We start from the raw sequence: 22,654 nt of genomic DNA on the forward strand, positions 1-22,654 counted from the left end.
GAGATCTCGAGAAATATTGACGATGCCTCGCCTTCGTAAAAATTTAATGCATCTCAAGATCAATAAATACGGCTTGGTCAGGATAATAAAACTTGTTCAACATCGTTCAATTCTTGAAACACACTAAAATAGTGGGATAATTTATTAAGTTTTCTTGACAGTCATGTTTAAACAGTCTCAATGTGAAACAGTCATGTTTAAACATACTCAACATGAGTCATGTTTAAATAGTCTCAACATGAAACTCGTGAAACCCACACAAAAAATAACCGGGAATAATAACTCAAACAGCAGCGATAACTCTAACACCCATATACTTTGTTACGATTTTAGGTCCACATAACATTCACGGCGAAATTTATCTCTTTATTTTTTTCAATGATCAAACGACTTTAAGTTTCAATACTGCATTTCCACAGGCGCACACAAACTAAAAGCCAAGAAAAATTATAATTCAAACTTCCACAGATAAAAACCACAGCAATGAACTCACACGAGAAAAATAAAAAGATTCCCCAAATGTAGCGCGACAGAAAACGTGTTCATCGTAAAATATTTGTAGGAAAAATTCAATGTAATATTGGATAAACACACGCACTTTCATGNGAATATGATTGCACAACAGAGGTACAATCTATTTCAATATCAAGCGATTTCTCATGGCATTATTAAATCTCTGCAAAAAAATCCGTGAACAACCAAATAATTTGGTGCAGCAAACACGAGATTTTTAAGTTCTGCAAGTGAAGACAGTATAACGTCAATTATTTGTAACGATCGTTTAGATCAGTCATCAGGCAATCCGAAGTATCTTGTTCAGTTTATGAATACAAGCGTTTAAGCCGCGGCGACTTACTATCATCACACTTTAAAGGATTCTAAACTAGATTGTTGATAGAAGATGATAGGTGGCACAGATTGTTTTTTTCTCAAAAATATCGACTAATAAATAACATCCTCACATTTATTGGCAGTGTTATAGATTAAGTTGGTTGAAGATCAGAAAATTGCTACTCAGAAATGTACAGAGACGACTCAAGTTGAGTTTAAAAAAAATGTATAATAGCTAATAATGAAAAAACATAAACCAAAGGCAAAATACTTGAACAAACTAAAAATTGATTTCGCCTGCTACTGTAATTTCTTTTAAAGTAAGAAAGCACCAAAGGAAATGCAAATATTTTAGCATGTTAGAGAAGAAAATTATGAAGAATTACGACAAAGGCGGTCAAAATTATGAAGAATTACGACAAAGGCAGTCGTTGAATCAAATTAACATACAAAAGTATACATAAGCACAACTAACACAGACTGGGCTAATCTATCATAATTGAATTAATGAGCAACTACGACCACAATTATTGCAATACCTGAGAATGAAGACAAAAAAATTACGCTGCCGAACCGTCGGGCAAAGTTCACAAAAAAAAAAAAAAAAACAATGAACATCCCATTAACTCCCAAAGCAAACATAATATACAAAATTATGACAAAAATGGTTAGGAAAATTTCTCGTGGAATAGAATGGACAGCAGATTCTTTTTACAGTGAACATGGCGGCAAGCATTGAATACAATGAACGAGTCATACATTCATGTCCGGTAAGTGATCAGTATGAGCGCACTAGAGAAGCTTTTCCAGGAAACGAGCGTTTACTATTTAAGTTTTTCCAGGATACGAGCGTTTACAAGGAAAGCTTTTCCAGTGTATTTGGCGTTTACTAGGAAATCTTTCTCGGGATAAAACATCCAAGAAATATAACAGTACTTTCGTAGCTGCACAACGAGGAAAGAAAACACATTTATTTTGTATACATACTAAGAAAGAAGAGTTTGTTTTAGCTGAACTGAGTATCGTAAACCGACAATTCTAGCCGCATTTTCCTGCATGTCAACATTGGTCAGGGAAAGCAAATGCAACTTTTATCTCAACTGCAGACCGTAAACAGAAACAGTTTTATCATTGGTAGCAGCAGCCAGAAGAGGCCTAGAGGCATGAAAGGCAATGGCCGCAACAGGCGAGGCTCTCTGAGCAAGAAAGCCTTCATTCACTTGCATCGTGTTGACCAGGCCGCCGTCAGCCGTGTGCACGCTCAGCGTTTGTGCCACGGTGCCTCTGTACAAAGTGGGGAATTTTTTTTTTAATTTCATGGCAGAGTGAAGTTCTTATTGCAAGTCGTTAATTTTTTTCTTGTTTGAGGACTCGCAGCCATTTTGAGGAAATTATCGTGTTTACTTTGAAAATTAGATAGCAAAAAAATAATACAAATAAAAACATTGAGTAGGCCGGAAATCGTGACAGAATTTCATACATTGGTAGCTGGCAATAAGCTCTAAATGTTCATCAGGCGACCGCATAACATCTTTTCACGTTGCAAAACAAAAATTTAAACGACGGAGAATATTATTACATACAAATACTCACAAGACACTATTTTAAATGTGAAAAACATCATATGTTAGAAAACAACATCAGTGATTTATACTTACACAGCAAAACGCCGATGACGCTCGTTTTATTACATGCAAATACTCACAAGACACTATTTTAATTGTGAAAAACATCAAATGTAAGAAAACAACATGACTGATTTCTACTTACACTGCAAAAAGCCGATGTCGCTCGTTTTATTACATGCAAATACTCACAAGTCACCTATTTTTAATGTAAAACAAAATCAAATATTAGAAAACAACATCAGTGATTTCTACTTACACTGCAAAAAGGCGATGTCGCTCGTTGACGGCCATGGCCGTGATCTCGGAAGGCGTTTGTAGGAGCAGCGACGACGAGCGGTTGCGCAGGTCCAACACTCGCACGACACCGCTCACGCTGGGCAAACGGGGGTACAACATAGATGTGATGCAATAGTCTATGGGTGTGATATTATATGGCTGCAATGTTCTGTAGGTGTAATGTTCTATGGGTGTAATGTTATGTGGGTGTAATGTTCTATGTGTGTAATGTACCCTATGTGTAATGTTCTACGTCTGTGATCTCATATGGCTGCAATGTTCTATGGGTGTTACGTACCCTATGTGTAATGTTCTATGTGTGTGATCTTATATGGCTGCAATGTTCTATGGGTGTAATGCACCATATGTGTACTGTTCTACGTTTGTGATATTATATGGCTGCAATGTTCTATGAGTGTAATGTTACATATGTATAATGTTCTATGTTGTGATCTTATATGGGTGTAATGTTCTATGGGTGTAATGTTCTATGGCTGCAATGTTCTATGTGTGTAATGTTCTATGTGTGTGATCTTATATGACTGCAATTTTCTATGGGTGTAATGTTACATGTATGTAATATTCTTTGTGTGATCTTATATGGGTGTAATGTTAAGTGAGAGTAATGTTGTAAATGTACAGCCTGACGTTGCATATAACATGTTACAGTCACATCAGGCAAGAAGGTTAAATATCAAGACACTAACTTTTCATCACTCAATAATTGTAGTATTTACTCTCTATTGTCTTGAGAAAAACCATGTCATTTTCTAGCCAAGATAATGATAAAAGAATTTTGTGGTATTTTCTCTATTTTGTAGTATTTCTCTCTGTTCATGTCAATTGACTCATTTCCTATAACCAAGATAATAATAATTACTAAGTTAAGAAGCCCACCTTCCAGCCATGATACTATAGTCACTAAATAGGTGCGCGCACACCACCCAAGACGCGTCTTCTTTCCAGTCATGCACAATACTGCGCTCCCTGACGCTGCGTTGAGCAAGAAAACCTTCGTTCACTTGCATCGTGTTGACCAGACCGCCGTCAGCGGTGTGCACGCTCAGCGTTTGTGCCACGGTGCCTCTGTACAAGGTAGGGAATCTTTTTTAATTCCATGTTAGAGTTAAGTTATTTTAGCGCATTAATAATAATAGTTTAGCGCAAGTCATTATTTTTAGCGCATTTTCTCATTTATGGAAAAAATGCGCTATTGTGCTAGTCATGTCCATCTGTCTGTCCGTCCGTCCGTGACCACGTTTTCGTCGACGAGAAAATGCGCTCTCTGTCACTCACTGCAGTGAGTCCCAAGTTATATTTTTTCTTGTTTGAGGACTCGCAGCCATTTTGAGGAAATTATCATGTTTACTTTAAAAATTTGATAGAAAAAAAAATACAAATAAAAACATTGAGTAGTATGCCGCAAATCGTGATAGAACTTCATACATTGGCAACAAGCTTTAAATCTTCATCAGGCGACCGCATAACATCTTTTCACGTTGCAAAACAAAAATTTAAACGACGGAGAATATTATTACATACAAATACTCACAAGACACTATTTTAAATGTGAAAAACATCATATGTTAGAAAACAACATCAGTGATTTATACTTACACAGCAAAACGCCGATGACGCTCGTTTTATTACATGCAAATACTCACAAGACACTATTTTAATTGTGAAAAACATCAAATGTAAGAAAACAACATGACTGATTTCTACTTACACTGCAAAAAGCCGATGTCGCTCGTTTTATTACATGCAAATACTCACAAGTCACCTATTTTTAATGTAAAACAAAATCAAATATTAGAAAACAACATCAGTGATTTCTACTTACACTGCAAAAAGGCGATGTCGCTCGTTGACGGCCATGGCCGTGATCTCGGAAGGCGTTTGTAGGAGCAGCGACGACGAGCGGTTGCGCAGGTCCAACACTCGCACGACACCGCTCACGCTGGGCAAACGGGGGTACAACATAGATGTGATGCAATAGTCTATGGGTGTGATATTATATGGCTGCAATGTTCTGTAGGTGTAATGTTCTATGGGTGTAATGTTATGTGGGTGTAATGTTCTATGTGTGTAATGTACCCTATGTGTAATGTTCTACGTCTGTGATCTCATATNCTTACGCTCTAATTTCTTGTCTATGATTGGTGGATTTTGCTCGAAAGACCGTCAATGATTGGCTGATGAACTTACGATCTCTTAACTTTTTTTGAAAGTATGGGCCCCAGGCTCCTAGATTCGAATGGCATTGAAATAATATATTTGAAGATTCCTTATACAAATGTATAAAGCATCGACCAGGTTGTTGCAGTCAACAGAACAGGATGAGAAAACAGATAGCGAACATTGGGCCTGCAGAAAATAATATAAATATTTATCTACATTAATCATATATTTTGTATTATGAATAGAATATTTAGTTCAGAACAGAATACCTTGCGTGTGAAGGGCCGTGATGCAGGAGGCGTAAGCGGTGGCAGTAGAGGCAGTATTTATTAACATTAATCATATATTTTGTATTATGAATAGAATATTTTGTATTAGGAATAGAATATTTAGTTCAGAACAGAACACCTTGCGTGTGAAGTGCCGTGATGCAGGAGGCGTAAGAGGTGGCAGTAGAGGCAGTATGAAGCAGGTCCCCCGCATGTAGTTCAGTGCGCAGGTCCCACAGTCTGATGGTGCGGTGCTCTCCTCCGGCCACAGCGAGCTGACCTGTCTCCTGACACCAGCTCAACAGCGGGCCTGGACCTGGGGAAAAAATAAATATTTAGTAATACGAAATTAAAGTGTTATGTGTTACTCAATAGCAAACAAATGTTCGCTATCCTAGACTTAATGTTCGCTATCCAATATAATATTGGAGTGATACATAGTCATATAATATTTCAGTGTGGAACACCCAAAGATTTGGAATTAGTCTCAACCATGCAAAAATTATGATATTTGCATTATTACAGAAACATGCTTAGCTCTCAAAAATATATATACAAACCTATTTTGTTCAGAATACGAGACAGCAAAGAGAAATACTGAAAATCGAGATAAAAAAATCGTTGAATATTTGATTACTGCAAATTATCTAGATTGAATTTGCAAGAATACACTGGAGAGAAACATTGAAGCCTCAATTCTATGTTGAGATTGCTAAAAGAGAGCAATCTCGGCAAAATAGAGAGTAATTGCAGCAAAATAGAGAGACATTTGATTCACCTTTCATGCCAGGACGAACGTAGGTTGTAGCACTGAAGGCAGCGACAATTTTCGGACGCACGCGCGTCATGTCAAGACGCCGAGGCTCCAAGAAGTTGCTGCCTCCAATGGCCCATCCGTTTACGGGGGTCGGTGCAGGGGCAGCGCCCCCACCGCTGCTACTCCAGGGACTTGAACTCCACCCACTGGAGCTTGTGCTTCCAGATGGACTGGGGGTGCTGGTGGGTGTGGGGGAGACTCCGTCTCTTCCAAGAGGACTGTGGCTTTGCCAGCCGTAGCCTTTAGCGAAAAATCCGCCGGTAAGTCTGTCCCGAGATTCATTTACATGGCAGCCTTCACCTAAGAAGCCACCAATATTGTCGCCAACGAAAGAGTTGCCAATCATTAAATTCCCACCTCGTCTTCGCCAGCCTGTCTTCAAAGTTTCCCAGTTAGGGTCAGTTTCTCTGTCGCATTTACTGCTCTTACTGCAGCCAGTGTTGGACTGAGCCTCAAGCCATTGAGTTTTGAAATAAGGATCTTTGGTGGCATAGTTTTTGATATGGGTCCTTGTATGGAAGAAAGGGTTGCTCCAGACCCTCACTGAGCCCTCGTCTGATGCCACTGCCAGGAGCGGGGTCTCGCAAGCATCGTTTATCACGCAGGCTGAAGTGATGCGTTGGCTGGACACTTGGTGGTTCAGCCATCGGTTGACCAGCTCACTGCTCTCCAGGTTGTACGAACTGATACAAAATAATAATTATTAATCGTGTGGGAATTTTAACAAAGAAATGTTGACACGGGAATGATGCAGTTAATTAAAAAGGAATATTTACCTATAGCCGAGAAACAGATAAGAAGCTTGAATCATAATTTAGTATCGTTTTTAATTGAAGCCAGCATGGAAAAAGAATCAATGACATATGAAGAATGCGGTTAGCAACTACGTAGGATATCATGAAGATTTTCAGTTTGAACTAGTCGGAGTCTAAACCGAAACATATAAATATATACAAAGTAAGCAATATAATAAAATATTCCAGTTAGTTAAAATTACATCTTGAGATAACACATTCCAACTTCCAGAATATTAATCTGCATTTATAATGAATAAGCAGTATCGTCTCATCATCCACCCGACTCAATCTGAATTAATTCTCCCCAAAATACTCTACTTAATTCAAGATAACTTCTGCCAAGACATCACCAAACGAAATCCACCCGACTCAATCTAAATTAATTCTCCCTAAAATAATCTAGGTACTCAATTCAAGTTAACTTTTGCCAAGGCATCACTTAACAAATCTACCCGACTCAATCGGAACGAATTCTCCCAAAAATACTCTTCTCAATTCAAGTTATCTTCTGCCAAAGCATCACTTAACGAATCCACCCGGCTCAATCTGAAATAATTCTCCCTAAAATACTCTAGGTTCTCAATTCCAGTTGACTTCTGCCAAGACATCACCAAACGAAATCCACCCGACTCCATCTGAATTAATTCTCCCTAAAATAGGTACTCTAGGTTCTCAATTCAGGTTAACTTCCATCATCACCAAATAAATCGTCACCTGACGTAAGCCTTCTCGCACACAACGAGGTGTGGGGCGCTGGGATGGAAGAGAAGCACCGAGGGCAGCGAAGGTAGACGTTCATTAAGAACTTCGTTGTCGAGTTTAGCTCGAGCGCGGCCACGTTTAGGCGTCGCGTCTTTAGAGCCTTGAAGGTCCTGTAGTAGTCGCGTCTCGGTAGCCGCAGGTAACAACCTCACGCTGCACAATATTAAGGGGAAAATGCCATTTATATTGTCACTCAAGAATCGCAGGGGAAAATGACATTTATATTGTCACTCAAGAATCCCACGCTGTTCAATAATAACGGGACAATTTCATTTATAAAGTTTAACTATCAATAATAAAGTCGTTGTTTAATAATATAATATATAATATAATATAGTAATACATAATATAATATAATAAAGTCATTCAATAATAAAGGGACAATTTCATCTATAAAGTCTCTCAACTAAAGCGAGCTGTTCAATAATAAAGGAACTATGTCATTCGTAACGCCATTCAACAAACATACGCTGAATAATAAAGGAACTATGTCATTTGTAACGTCACTCAACAAACATAAGCTGAATAATAATAAAGGAACTATGTCATTTGTAACGTCATTCAACAAACATAAGCTGAATAATAATAAAGGAACTATGTCATTTGTAACGCCATTCAACAAACATACGCTGAATAATAAAGGAACTATGTCATTTATAAGGTGACACGCACATCAGGCAAGAGACAGAGCAATGGAATGTACCTATGCAAAACAATGGCCGAGTGCATGCAGCTCATTATAGGGCTTACTTTGCCCTATAATGGGCCTTGGTGTTAGGGCCCTTTGCCCTTTGGTGTTAGGGCTTATAACAAGGCAGCTCGGGTGGTGTTAGGGCTTACTTTGCGGGCTTATCACAAGGCAGCTGTTAGGGCTTACTTGGCGGGCTTATCACACGGCGTTTTTAAGGCTGTACGCAGAAGAAGAAGGTCCTTGCGGGCAACAAAGAAGGCTGACGTAGGAGGAGTGTCCGCAGGGCAGTACACTGGAGTAACTAGTAACTGTGACGACCACATCGACAAGGGACTGCTCACTAGTGGTTTAATGAACTGCTCGTTGTTATACACCGACTGCAGATGAGACAAAGTTGCTAAGACACGGAGAAATTCATAAAATGAATGTTCATAGATGAAACAAAAATAAGATATGATGTAACAAATGATTATTATATTTTGAACTCTGTTAAAGATTGTGAAATCGCTGATTAGGTTACATATGTTGCAAACTCAGTTTAAATGTTTCAAACTCGATGTTTTAAACTCAGTGGCTGATAGCAAAATCCCAGATTCTGATAGGTATTATGATGGCAGGTTGTGCTGACACAAGCAAAATCCCAGATTGTGCTAGTTATGGCTAATAGCAAATCCCAGATTGTGCTAGTTGTTATCATCGCAGATTGTGCTGATAGTTGTTATCATCGCAGATTGTGCTAGTTGTTATCATCGCAGATTGTGCTGACATAAAAACAGAGTTGAGGTCTGCGTGGGCAGGAACTGACCGAGGAGGGGCGGTGGCGGGGAGGGGGAAGACCATATTCTGCAAGACTTGAGTCTCCATGACAACCGGAACTAGAGAAGCTTCCGCTGCACGAACATGTAACGATAATTAAAGACTATCATACAAAACCAAAATCATTACACGACATTACAAAATAATTTTAATAATAATGCCTGATATCATTAAAGTAATCAACAGCTAGGAGATGAGGTCAAAAGTATACATTCAAACTTAAATAGGAAAATAAAAAATGTTTCACCAAAAAATCAAGTGACCAAGGTTACTGGGAAACAACGTGAATTGGTAACGAAAAACCGACATGACGCGGGAGTTGCCAGACACCTGGTAAGGCATGTGAGTACAGAATGAGACAATAATGAAGAAATAAGGCATGTGGGTACAGAATGAGACAGTTATGAAGAAATACTCACAAGGTTACACATGAAGACAAATCAAAAGGATCGTCTAGCGTGGAAGAGGTGCTGCCTGATGAACGTCGCGGCAGCGTAGCACTCTGCCGAGTCTGGCGGCATGAAGAGGAAATTGTTAATTTTTCGCAGAAGGATAAAGTCATTTCATTCGATACACTTGCAGATTAACAAGAGAAAAGTTGGATGCACTAGGTAGCCATTAAGCAACTGAATTACTTTAATCAATAATTGCTTCATCACATCAAAAATACTTCATCCATCATGAGAAAAAGAAAAGAAATGCAAGATCACCTTGTTGAGAACGAAATTGGTAATTTTCATGAGAAAAAAAAATTTTACCTTGTTGAGAACGAAATTAATAATTTTCATGAGAAAAAAAAAGTTTACCTTGTTGAGAACGAAATTGGTCATTTTCACGAGAAAAAAAAGTTTACCTTGTTGAGAACAAAATTGGTAATTTCCATGAAAAAAAAAAATTTACCTTGTTGAGAACGAAATTGGTAATTTTCATGAGAAAAAAAAAGTTTACCTTGTTGAGAACAAAATTAGTAATCTTAGTTACCTTGTTGAGAACGAAATTAGTAATCTTAGTTACCTTGTTGAGAACAAAATTGGTAATTTTAGAAGCCAGGGCAGAGACTGGAGGATGCGGGTCTCGGGTGAGTGTCAGCAAGGCTTGCCAGATGCGGGCATACATTCCGGAGCTTGACAGCAAACTGCCACTCCAGGAACTGCCTGCAAATAAACACTAACTAATAATATATATATTTAGCATAACAATTAATTTGCATTTGCTCTGTATATAGTTTCCTCGGACAATATCCATAATGATACTGGTAAATAGTATAGTGTAAAAATACTATGTATATACTGGTAAAAATACTATATATATATACTAGTATACGTATATACTATACTATATACTCAGAGCTGGGCAGCTGACCCCCCGATCACCCAAAACCGAGTGATCAATAACCAGACTTTATAGTTATAAATAAAATTTATTTCTATAGTGTAACAATTCTATGACCATTTTATCTATTTCAGGTCACTTGAGATTAACGCTTGCACAGTGACAGAAACTTTCAGTGCCAAACGAAAACGAAATCATTAAGACGGTATATATTTGAGAATAATACAAGAGAAGCAGGGGCTACCTATAGGTATAAAAAAGGGTACTCTTTAATGAGCTATAAGCGAACAATACAGGAGTTCCAGGCTTAAATAAGGGCATGAAAAAGAGAATTTATACCAAGAAACATGAGAACAAATCAAAGCTTGAGCCTCAAATAAAGATATGAACGAAGTGAGCACCAGGACTGCTAACGGTGAGCGCAGAGGCCGCTCGATGCATGCCGCTGATGCCGCCGGCGCTGCTGCTGCTAATACGAGCGCCCGACGGCGACAACAGCGACGCGTCGCACGGCTCACCGCTCAGCTGCACGTAGTCATGTAAGTCTTTAACACAGATATTAATATTATCGGTACAAGTATCAATAAGAACTAGAAAAAAATATATAACTCAATAGGTACTCAATGTAGTGAGTGACAGAGAGCGCATTTTCTCGTCGACGAAAACGTGAAGTCACGGACGGGCAGACAGACAGATGGACGGACGGACATGACGAGAACTCTGAGAAAGAGCTCATAGTATAGTCATGTAATTAATGACGAAGTTTATCAGGTCATTAGCAAGAACGTGTTCATTTTGTAACAAGTAATCAGAAAAGCTCATTTCGTCAGCAAGCAATTACTGATGGAGTGCATTTCTTAAATAAATGAGCAAAATATTTGCCATATGCTAAAAACAAAGGAATTTCATAATATGGAAACATATGTTGATTTTTTTAGTCGTCGTTCATTCTTCTGTAAAGGTCTTGATAATTTTAGATGAGAATAAAACTTAATATAGATTCTTACTATGCTTCTACTGGAGCTGCGACTGCTGATGCTACTCATGCTGGCGTTGAGTGTATGGGAACCCATGCTGCCTGCAGAGCACGGAGAAGTTTTTAGAAATGTATTTATAAAAATTGCTTTCGAAGTATAAAACCGTAGATGAAAATTTAACCGACCTCAAAAGAAAAAAAATATAACTCAGTACTCACTGCTGTGAGTGACAAGAGAGCGCATTTTCTCGTCGACGAAAACTTGAGGTCACGGACAGACGGACGGACAGACGGACAGACAGACGGTCGGACGGACATGGCGAGCACAATAGTGCATTTTTTCCATAAATGAGAAAATGCGCTAAAAAGAGAGAGATATTAATACAGATGTTATTTTTCGACGTTAAAATATATTTCAGAACCAAATGCCAACACACCCCAGTTGATTATTGCACAAGTGCACATGAAGCCAATGTCAGGTTCAGCGATTCACATAAATAATGAGAATTAGTAAGATAAATCGAAACAACATCAATACATAAATCTAATAAATCTTCAACTGAACATTTTACGAGTCAGAATATTCAAGCCTCGTAGAAAATACAGCAGTAAAGATGGTCGCAATTACCACAACGGTTTATAGAAATAAGGTCAGGTAATCTGAGTTTTATTTCTCAAAAAATAAAAATAAAAAGTTCGGCAACTTCACTCACTGGTTAGGCTGTCCATATCGCTATGCAGGTGCGAGACGAGTTGAATGAAGCTGTTCTCGTATAGCAAGACGAAGAGTTGTAATGCAACAGCTAGTTCCTATTAAAAAAAAAACAAATATAAGGAGTATCATTGCAACAGGATGCATGATTACACAATTCTGGCTATTACTTGGTCATTGGTTCGTTGCTAGGGAAATGACAAACCATGTCATCTTACCATGGAGACATACTACACAACATGGCAGCTCACTACACCGTCTGATCAGTGAAAATTTGTCTAATTCCCACACTTTGAAGACGAACAATTTAGGAAAGAGTTATTCATTGCAGTTCGGTGATGCGTGTTTCACTTCAAGGCATTAAGGGCTGGGTATACGTCATGCAGGAATGTAGAAGACACATCCTCATATTTTGAATGTGGCACTGTTGCTAATTAAGTTCATAAGAAGATGAGATATTTAATGGACTTGTTTTAAAGCTACATGAAACATCACTTTTTATAGCTTCTGTGCTAAAATTAGCATGCATATCAAAAGGCAACTTTAATTATATTACAGCCGATGCGTTATTCTCTGCTCATGAAGCTCCCCAGTGCGTAGATACATGCACATCTCACCTGCAGGGACAGTTATTCAATTAGTCCATTCAATTTCAATTGAAGACGAGTGAATAACTGTTATTTAGTTATTTAACCACAGCCTATTAACAGTCAGAAATATTATAAAGTCATTTAAGACTCAAAGATAGCGTGAATACAAGTACATTTCACCTATGGCACGATATTTAGTTAAGTCAGGCCCAGCACATAACAGTTATTGTTATTAAACGGCCCACCGAACGTATGGACAAAAATAACAATTTAAACTATGGAGTCCGTTGTTCCATTCGATTTCAATTTAAGGCGAGTGAATAACTAAGGAATTCAAGGCCCGTGAATGACAGCGAGTTAGTTATTCAAGGACCTACCAATTGACACGAGATTTGTAAGCCGTTTTCATGAAGGAGTAAACGAAATTTGTATGGATTAAATATCAGAAGCGCTCAATTACAAGATAGAGGAGTGTTAATTAATTACACAGAAAAATAAGAAATTGCTACCAACTTCTCTTTCAAACGAATAAATATACTCCGTATGCCAAAAAAAAAAGTAATCTATAGGTTATTTAACCCAACAGGCACAGTTAAACCAGAAGAACTTCGCACTAGAGCACTTAAGTCAAAGTATAAAAATTTCAAAACTAAATTCAAGAAGCTAAAAAGAAATGAAAGGACTCAGTAATTCAGGATCATGAAAGAACATGAAATAAATGCGCATTAAATCCAGGCACAGGATTGAAATAGTAAATATGCCACCTAGACCACCCTAGGTACTGGTTCAATAGACAGCTTAAAGCACCGGATCGAAGGAGTAAATATGCACACTAGACCACTTAAGGTACAGGATCAATAGACCCCTGAATGCAAAGTATCGAAATAGTAAAAAATATGAACACTAGACAACCTCGCGCCCGGAATCGAAATAGTAAATGTGTGCACCAGACCACTGCAGGCACAGGAACTATATAGTAACTATGCGCACTAGACCACCTCAGGCACAGGATCAAAATAGTAAATATGTCACTGAGACCAGCCCAGGTACAGGATCGAAATAGTAAATATGCGCACTAGACCACCTTAGACACATGATCTGAATAGTAAATGCCTATACCAGACCACCACCTCAGGCACAGGATCTAAATAGTAAATGTCTACACTAGACAACCACCTCAGGCACAGGATCTAAATAGTAAATGTCTATACTAAACCACCACCTTATACCCATGATCTAAATAATAAATGCCTATACTAAACCACCACCTTAGACCCATGATCTAAATAGTAAATGCCTATACTAGACCACCACCTCAGGCACAGGATCCAGCAGCAGTGGGTAGAGTTTCTCAGGAGCGTTGTCGCGCGTGGCGCTCCAACGCACGTCGGGGTTGTTGTGCCACGTCGCTGCCAGACAAACTACAGGCCACATGCGCACGCTCGCCTCAGCGTGCATGTCGTGCCGGTTGTGCACTTCGTAGTCGTAACTGTTGTTTACCTGCGCGGGAATATTGGTAAATAGACCTCAATTATCGACACAAACACAGTAACTGTTATTTACATGCGCGGCCATATTGGTGATTATTTACAATGGGATTTTTGATACAAAAATAAATTCCATGGGGAAACAGTTATAAATTTTTTCACATTTCAAGGATGAGGCAAAGCTTGGAGTGATTGAAAGGCGCATATCGATAAGATTGAAGAGATGAGTTGAGGGTTTGAATCTCGAGAATAGTTGCCAAGATTCCAGACAAAATCGGCAATGTGATTCAGAATTGAATACAAACCAAAATGGCTTAATTGAAATTGAGATCACAATGAATATATTTGACTATACTATGAATGCGCCAGGGCCTATACTTTCAAAAAAAGTCAAGAGATCGTAAGTTCATCAGCCAATCATTGACGGCCTTTCAAGCATAATCCACCAATCATGGACAAGAAAATAGAGCGTAAGTACTTACGTTCACTTAGCGAGTTTTGAAAGTATGACCCCTGGTATATAGGGTGTTGCAAAAACTAGCAGGACTTGCCAAGCTAGACATGTGTATATTGAAATTAAAAATACGAGATTATACGTAAATAAAAAATACGAAATCAGATTTACCACTGCTATGTTTACCTCATCGTAGGGCCCAGGCCCAGGTAAGGTTGTGTTGAAATGAAAAATACGAGATTATACGTAAATGAAAAATACGAAATCATATTTACCACTGCTATGTTTACCTCGTCGTAAGGTCCAGGTAAAGTTGTGTTGGAGATTTGCTCAAGACATGTGGGGATGATGTTAGCCTGGAGAGCCTTTCTTTGGTTCTCAGGGTCGTTGCTGACCATCACTGCAAGGATGAAAGCCGCCAGCCCGCGATGTTCTGCCTAAATTCAGAAATGATTAGTAGAACTCAAGCATCGCAATGAAGATAATGCTATCACTGCAGCTGATTATTTTTAAACGTCTACATCAGTGAGCATCCCTTTTTATCAACTTCTGCAAGGTTGTTGATCATTTTGAACGTCAACACCAACTGCGTTCATTTTGTCAACTTCGGCAAGGTTCTAAATCAAAACCAACGCCTCAACTTCTGCAAGGTTCAAGTTTATGGTCAATATTCCATTAAATTAATTATTCAGACAAAAAGTTTGTAACTATATCATATATAGATGATAAAGGAACATTAAGTTTGTAACTATATTATAGATCATAACGTATATACGTTTAAGACGAGACCTGCATGGTGGTGTNATAGTCTAGTCATAAATTATTTAGACTATTATTATTTATTAATTATTTAGACAGTCTAGTCATAAATAATAGTCTAGTCATGTAATTATTGATAGTCTAGTCATAAATTATTTAGACTATTATTATTTATTAATTATTTAGACAGTCTAGTCATAAATAATAGTCTAGTCATGTAATTAATGTTAGTCTAGTCATAAAGTATTTAGACTATTATTATTTATTAATTATTTAGACAGTCTAGTGATAAATAATAGTCTAGTCATGTTATTAATGACGAACTTCATCAGGTCATTAACAAACGCGTTCATTTTGTAACAAGTAATTATAGAAGCTCATTACGTCAGCAAGCCATTACAGATGGAGTGTTATTTTTTAAATAAATGAGCTCAATATTTGCCATATGCTAAAAGCAAAAAAATTTCATAATATGGAAACATATGTTAATTTTTTAGTCATTCTTTATTTTTAGCGCATTTTCTCATTTATGGAAAAAAGGCGCTATTGTGCTCGCCATGTCCGTCTGTCCGTCAGTCTGTCTATCCGTCAGTCTGTCTATCCGTCCGTTTGTCTGTCCGTCCGTCTCTCTGTCTGTCCGTCTGTCCGTCCGTCCATCCGTCCGTGACTTCACGTTTTCGTCGACGAGAAAATGCGCTCTCTGTCACTCACTGCAGTGAGTACCGAGTTATATTTTTTGTAAAGGTTTTGATAATTTTAGATTAGAATAAAACTTAATATAATATATAAAGCCTTACTATGAATGTTATATTACTATAAAACTAATATGTATTACTATAAAACTTAATATGATATAGTCTTACTATGAATGTTATATTACTATAAAACTTAATATGATATAGTCTTATTATGAATGTTATATTACTATAAAACTAATACATATTTCTATAAAACTTAATATGATATAAAGCTTTACTATGAATGTTATATTACTATAAAACTAATATATATTACTATAAAACTTAATATAATATAGAGTCTTACTATGAATGTTATATTACTATAAAACTAATATATATTACTATAAAACTAATATATATATTACAATAAAACTAATTTAATATAATATAGAGTCTTACTATGAATGTTATATTACTATAAAACTAATATATATTACTATAAAACTAATATATATATTACAATAAAACTAATGTTATATTACTATAAAACTAATATATATTACTATAAAACTAATATACATATTACAATAAAACTAATATTATATTACTATAAAACTAATATATATTACTATAAAACTTAATATAAAGCCTTACTATGCTTCTATTGGAGCTGCGACTGCTGATGCTACTCATGCTGGCGTTGAGTGTATGGGATCCCATGCTGCCTGCATGGCATAGAAAAGTTTTAATAAATGTTATAAAAACATTTATTATATTATTATTATTATAAATAATTAAATCTCATAATCACTTGACAATTAACGACGTGTTTAAAGCAACATAGTTTCACGTGAGTATGGGATCCCATGCTGCCTTCAGGGCATAGAGAAGTTTTTAGTAATGTATTTATATAAATTGCTTTCGAAATATAACACCATAGAAGAAAAGTTAATCCACCTCAAAGGAAAAAAAAGAGATATTGGTCATGAATGTTAAAAAGAAAAGGTCATGAAGTTAAAGAGAAATGTTGTTAAAAGAGATATTAAATTATTAATACAGATAATGTTTTATTTTCGATTTTAAAATATATTTCTTAACCAAATGCAAACACACCCTAGTTGATTATTGTACAAGTGCACATGAAGCCAATGTCAGGTGCAGCGATTACCATAAATAGTGAGAATTAGTAAGATAACATCAATAAATAAAGCTAATTAATTTTCAACTGAACATTTAAAAGTCAGAATCTCCAAGCCCCGTACAATATACAGTAGGAAAGATGTTCACAATTACTACACCAGTTTATCACAATTAGGTCAGGTAATCTGAGTTTTAAATCAAAACAACATCAATAAATAAATCTAATAAATCTTCAACTGAACATTTTACGAGTCAGAATATTCAAGCCTCGTAGAAAATACAGCAGTAAAGATGGTCGCAATTACCACAACGGTTTATAGAAATAAGGTCAGGTAATCTGAGTTTTATTTCTCAGTTATTTCTCCTTTTTTTTGTTGGAATGGTGAGTGTGGGAGGCCTTTATAAAAAATAAAAAAAAAATAAAAAATCTCAGTAAAGTTCGGCAACTTCACTCACTGTTTAGGCTGTCCATATCGCTGTGCAGGTGCATCACAATTATTTAAAATAATTCATGTTTTATCTCTCAGTTATTTCTCCTTTTTTTTTTGTTGGAATGGTGAGTGTGGGAGGCCTTTATAAAAAAATTCTCAGTAAAGTTCGGCAACTTCACTCACTGGTTATCTTACCATGGCGACATATTACACAACATGGCAGTTCACTACCATGTCTTAATGTCTCCATCTTACCATAGAGACATATTACACAACATGGTAGCTCACTACCATGTCTTAATGTCTCCATCTTACCATGGAGACATATTACACAACATGGCAGTTCACTACCATGTCTATGTCTCCATCTTACCATGGAGACATATTACACAACATGGTAGCTCACTACCATGTCTTAATGTCTCCCTCTTACCATGGAAACTTATTACACAACATGGCAGCTCACTACCATGTCTTAAGGTCTCCATCTTACCATGGAGACATATTACACAACATGGCAGTTCACTACCATGTCTTAATGTCTCCATCTTACCATGGAGACATATTACACAACATGGCATCTCACTACCATGTCTTAATGTCTCCATCTTACACCATGGAGACATACTACACAACATGGCAAATTTATACATTGAAACACATGTAATATGATTTATAACTTGAACAGCAAGTTATATAATAGATATAACACCTGCAGTAGCACTGGTAGCTGCTCAGGAGGTTCCCTGTTGCGGTGGGGGAGTTTGAGCCACGCTTGGAAGGCGGAAAGTTGGCACTGGAAGAAGGGCAACTGCAAACCCTGAAAACCCATTAGAAATAAGTATAATTTTATTCATCATAGGTGAATTTTTCTAAAATTTATCGTTTGTAATCATAGGATAATTAATCGGTCACAAACATATCTGATTTCATTAAGCAATGATAAATTTTAATAAAAATTATCATTCGCAATTATCAAACAATTTTCCTTGTGCAACAAAGAACTAAGTACAAGCAAATCTAAAAACCAGGTAAGGTATTATTCAATAGCACCTGCAAATTAGAGGGATGAATGATAAACTGTTGATCTTTGCCGTTGCGTGTTATTTGTTTGTTGTTGAGAGCAGATAAGCGCGACGTGACAGCACCACGATTGCCATTAATATTAAAGCTCCCTGAACGAGCGTCCAAATTGCCGCTGCTGCTATAGCTGCCATAGCTGTTGTTGTTATAGCTGCCATAGCTGTTGTTGTTACTGCCACCACCAAGTGTGAACGCCAAGCTTGGCCAGAGCTGCGTCAAGCAATGCTGCAGCGATAGATCCCATGACTGCCACATTGAGTGCTGAACATAAAATAACAGAATTTAGTGTTAGGGATTACAAGGTTTATCATTGATCAGCAAACTATCATTTGCAGTGCTAGATCCCATAACTGCTATATTGGGTGCTGCATATATACAGAATTCAGCGTTAAGGAACACACGTTTTACTACCCATTAACTGATTATCATTAGAAAGTGAAAAAATAGATTACTTTATATGTACCAAGGTAATGATCATAACAGACACATAATATCAAAAATTTTAACAACAGTTCAACAAGTTCTATTTTATATCAACAACAGTTCTATTTTTCATTCAAACTCAGAAGAAATGCTTAAATTTGCGGCTTTGTACACTAGCTTTAAAACAAATTTTAATAGGGAACAACTCATATGAAATGCTTAAGTTTGTGGCTTTGTACACTAGCTGTAAAACTTATTAAACAAATTTTAATAGGAGAGATAATATATAATATATTTTAATAGTAATAATAATAGTTTAGAGTTTAGATCTTACACAGTGCGTAGGAAACCAAGGTAATGAATTTTAACAAACGGCTCAGACGAAATGCTTGAGTTTGTGGCTTTGTACACTAGACTGAAAAACTTATTAAACAAATTTTAATAGGAATAATGATAGTTTAGAGTTTAGATCTTACACAGTGCGTAGGAGGAAGGCGGGGAAGTTAGCCGCGCATGATGCGCTCTGCTAGCAGGAAATTACGGAAGAGAGACGCTACCAGCAGGTCCTGCCTGAACAGCTTCTGGAACCGCTCTGAAGAACACAACATTGTTCAATGTAAACGCGGGAACATTATTGCTGAATAATGCAGGCCTGCATGAACAGGTCCTGCCTAAACAGCTGCCTGAACAGGTATGGTCTGAACAGCTTCTGGAACCGCTCTGAACAATACAACATCGTTCAATGTAAATATGTTAACATTTTTGCTAGATAATGCAGGGTATTCTAATTTTTAAAGATCGTTCAAAGTAAAGGTGGGAACATTATTGCTAGATAATGCAGAACATTCTAATTTTCAAAGATCGTTTAATGTAAATGCGGGAACATTATTGCTATATAATGCAGAACATTCTAATTTTTAAAGATCGTTCAATGTAAACGCGAGAACATTATTGCTAGATAATGCAGGGCATATAAATTTTCAAAGATCGTTCAATTTAAAGGCGGGAACATTATTACTAGATAATGCAGAACATAAACAGGCCATTCCAACATGTTACTTCAAAACATTTTATAGAGATTATTTATTCATATTATATATTTGTGTATTTATCATTTCCATGTAAATGATAAAAATACAGTCCTTAGTCAATAGAAACAATGAAATTCTCTGATTGCGCTTTTCTATTAAATTCACGTTTGCTTTAAGACAACATTATTGAGGAAAAACCATAGAATCATTTATAAAAAATGCTGTAAATTACGCACCGAGAGGGAGAACATTCCACGCGATAGTGTCAGTTATGGCCGTGAACACCCAATTGAGCTCTCCGAGCACCGTGCGTCGGTCATGCAGTTCTCCAGGTATCCTGATCACAGAAATAATTCCATCGTCAAAATTGTCATGATGATTAATTTAAATGACACAACTTATGAATATTAATACCCAGCAAATTTAAATTTTGTTCCCCCAGCAAATTTAAATTTTGTTCCCCCAGCAAATTTAAATTTTGTTCCAAGATTAGAAGGAGATACTAAGCTGTGCTGGAGAGCACATAGAACACCTCTGTTCTTCGTTATAAATGTGAGGCTTTTTGAAAATAATAAATTATTTGTGTTAACAAATTCAATAAGTTAATTTTCTGAGCCGATAATAAATGCATTTCGTGAGATATGATGAAACAAATGCTTCATTTCATCAGCTTAGATACACCTGACTTGAACCGAGAGAAAAAAGTTGACAATTGAATAAGATATTTGATGACGAGAATGTATGATAAAAGCGAGGGCTGACTTGTCAGCAATATGGAGACTTGAACAGAGAGAAAAAGTAGACAATTGAATAAGATATTTGATGACGAGAATGTATGATAAAAGCGAGGGCTGACTTGTCAGTGATATGGAGACGAGAATGTATGATGTTGGCAGGAGTATGATAAGATATTTGATGAAGAGAATCTATGATAAAAGCGAAGGCTGACTTGTCAGCAATATGGAGAGGGGGCGGGTAGGCACAATGCTGCAGCAGGAACCAGCGCACTGCCATGGTTATTGGCGTCGTCAGGCACGCGGTGAAGACGTCCGCTGGAAGCTCAGGACACATCGGCAGCAATTCTCCTTCACCACACGCACACAGATGGATGCTCTCACTGCAGTCATGTGAAGAATAAGGAGCACTGATTTTCATACTATTTCATAAATTTATATTTGAACTTGGAATCTATAAAGTGTTTTTTGAACTACCAAACGTCGCAATGACTGATGCGATATGTATATATATCCACTGTATCAATCTACAGTTTAAATAATGCCGTAGTATATATATAATAATCAGCACGCATTGCACTCCCATGCTTCAAAAATGTTTCGTCAATGATCACCCAAAGTGACAAATAATATCACAATATTTATTCGGCCCAATTAAAGTGAGCTGTGATGTGTCCTGCAGAATGGGCTACTTTCAAAGATATCATAATATACTACATAGATTATATACAGGCACTTGTTTAGTATATAGTTCCTGGACGGTCACGCTCGTTATAACAGAAGCTTTAGTGTGTAGCAGAACAACTTATTTCTTAATACAGAGCACTGATTTACATACCATATAATCATAAGGTTATATTTGAACTTGGAATCTATATAGTGTTTTTGAACTACCAAACGTCGTAATGACTGATGCGATGTTTATTATATGCCCACCCACATTAATCAACACGCATCACACTCGCGTGCTTTAATAAAAATGCTTAGTAAATGACCATCAAACGGTCACGCTCGTTATAACAGAAGCTTTAGTGTGTAGCACTTAGCAGTACAACTTATTTCATCTCAATCAATAATAAATTACCCAAAAACGGACGGTTGAGGCGTGCTACAGCCTGACTCGATGGGCTGGCCCATGTTAGGCCCAAGGTTGGTGTTAAAGTTGACGTTTTCTTGACCAGGTACATTGTTAGCCTGGAAATTGGGATTTCCTGCAATGAGGTGCGGATTAACGGGATGAACGGGACCAAAATCCGCCACTTGGCGACTAGACTGGCGGACACCTCCTTTGACGTTTTCTTGACCAGGTACATTGTTTGCCTGGAAATTGGGATTTCCTGCAATGAGGTGCGGATTAACGGGATGAACGGGACCAAAATCCGCTACTTGGCGACTAGACTGGCGGACACCTCCTGAGGCAGGGTGTTGCTGCTGCTGCTGGCGGTCAGCCTGAGGATCTGGAAACACGGAAGTAACTTGGCAAATTGATCTGAACAATCTTTTATTAGAGTTGGGTTGTTAGTTTAGAGGTCACATGCTTACTAGCGCTTTAGCTATTTAGCGATCTAGCACCGAAAATCAAGATAATATCACCAAAGAGGTGTAAGGTCTCAGTTATCAAAAGTTTCTCAAATCAAAAATTGTTCATCACCCACAAGAGGCAGAAGGTCTCAGATGTCCAGCCCGCTGAAGCTGGCTCGAAAGAAGCAGCGTTAGCATCTCAAAGAGACGAAGTGACAAGGAGGGACAGGTGA

At 37.2% G+C, this 22,654-nt stretch overlaps 1 protein-coding gene across 1 annotated transcript; it reads right to left on the minus strand.

Annotated features, from left to right (window-relative positions):
• Nucleotides 1-609: 609 nt before the first annotated feature.
• Nucleotides 610-22,357, minus strand: LOC108682402 (regulatory-associated protein of mTOR; the record flags this gene model as incomplete). The annotated part of the gene is given in 27 exon segments (XM_047882601.1): nt 610-2,115; nt 2,716-2,832; nt 3,633-3,821; nt 4,579-4,695; nt 5,318-5,501; nt 5,964-6,685; nt 7,514-7,714; nt 8,439-8,629; nt 9,058-9,142; nt 9,488-9,579; nt 10,083-10,222; nt 10,802-10,925; nt 11,408-11,478; nt 12,090-12,186; nt 12,340-12,347; nt 12,666-12,705; nt 13,993-14,178; nt 14,910-15,056; nt 15,409-15,428; nt 17,813-17,819; nt 18,342-18,449; nt 18,683-18,973; nt 19,612-19,727; nt 20,403-20,503; nt 21,116-21,283; nt 21,985-22,183; nt 22,310-22,357. Coding segments are annotated over 26 exon segments (3,768 nt in total). The 3' UTR covers nt 610-1,922.
• Nucleotides 22,358-22,654: the final 297 nt, after the last annotated feature.

This window comes from Hyalella azteca, unplaced genomic scaffold (assembly GCF_000764305.2).
Source record: "Hyalella azteca isolate HAZT.00-mixed unplaced genomic scaffold, Hazt_2.0.2 contig10835, whole genome shotgun sequence".
Taxonomy (NCBI): Eukaryota; Metazoa; Arthropoda; class Malacostraca; order Amphipoda; family Hyalellidae; genus Hyalella; species Hyalella azteca.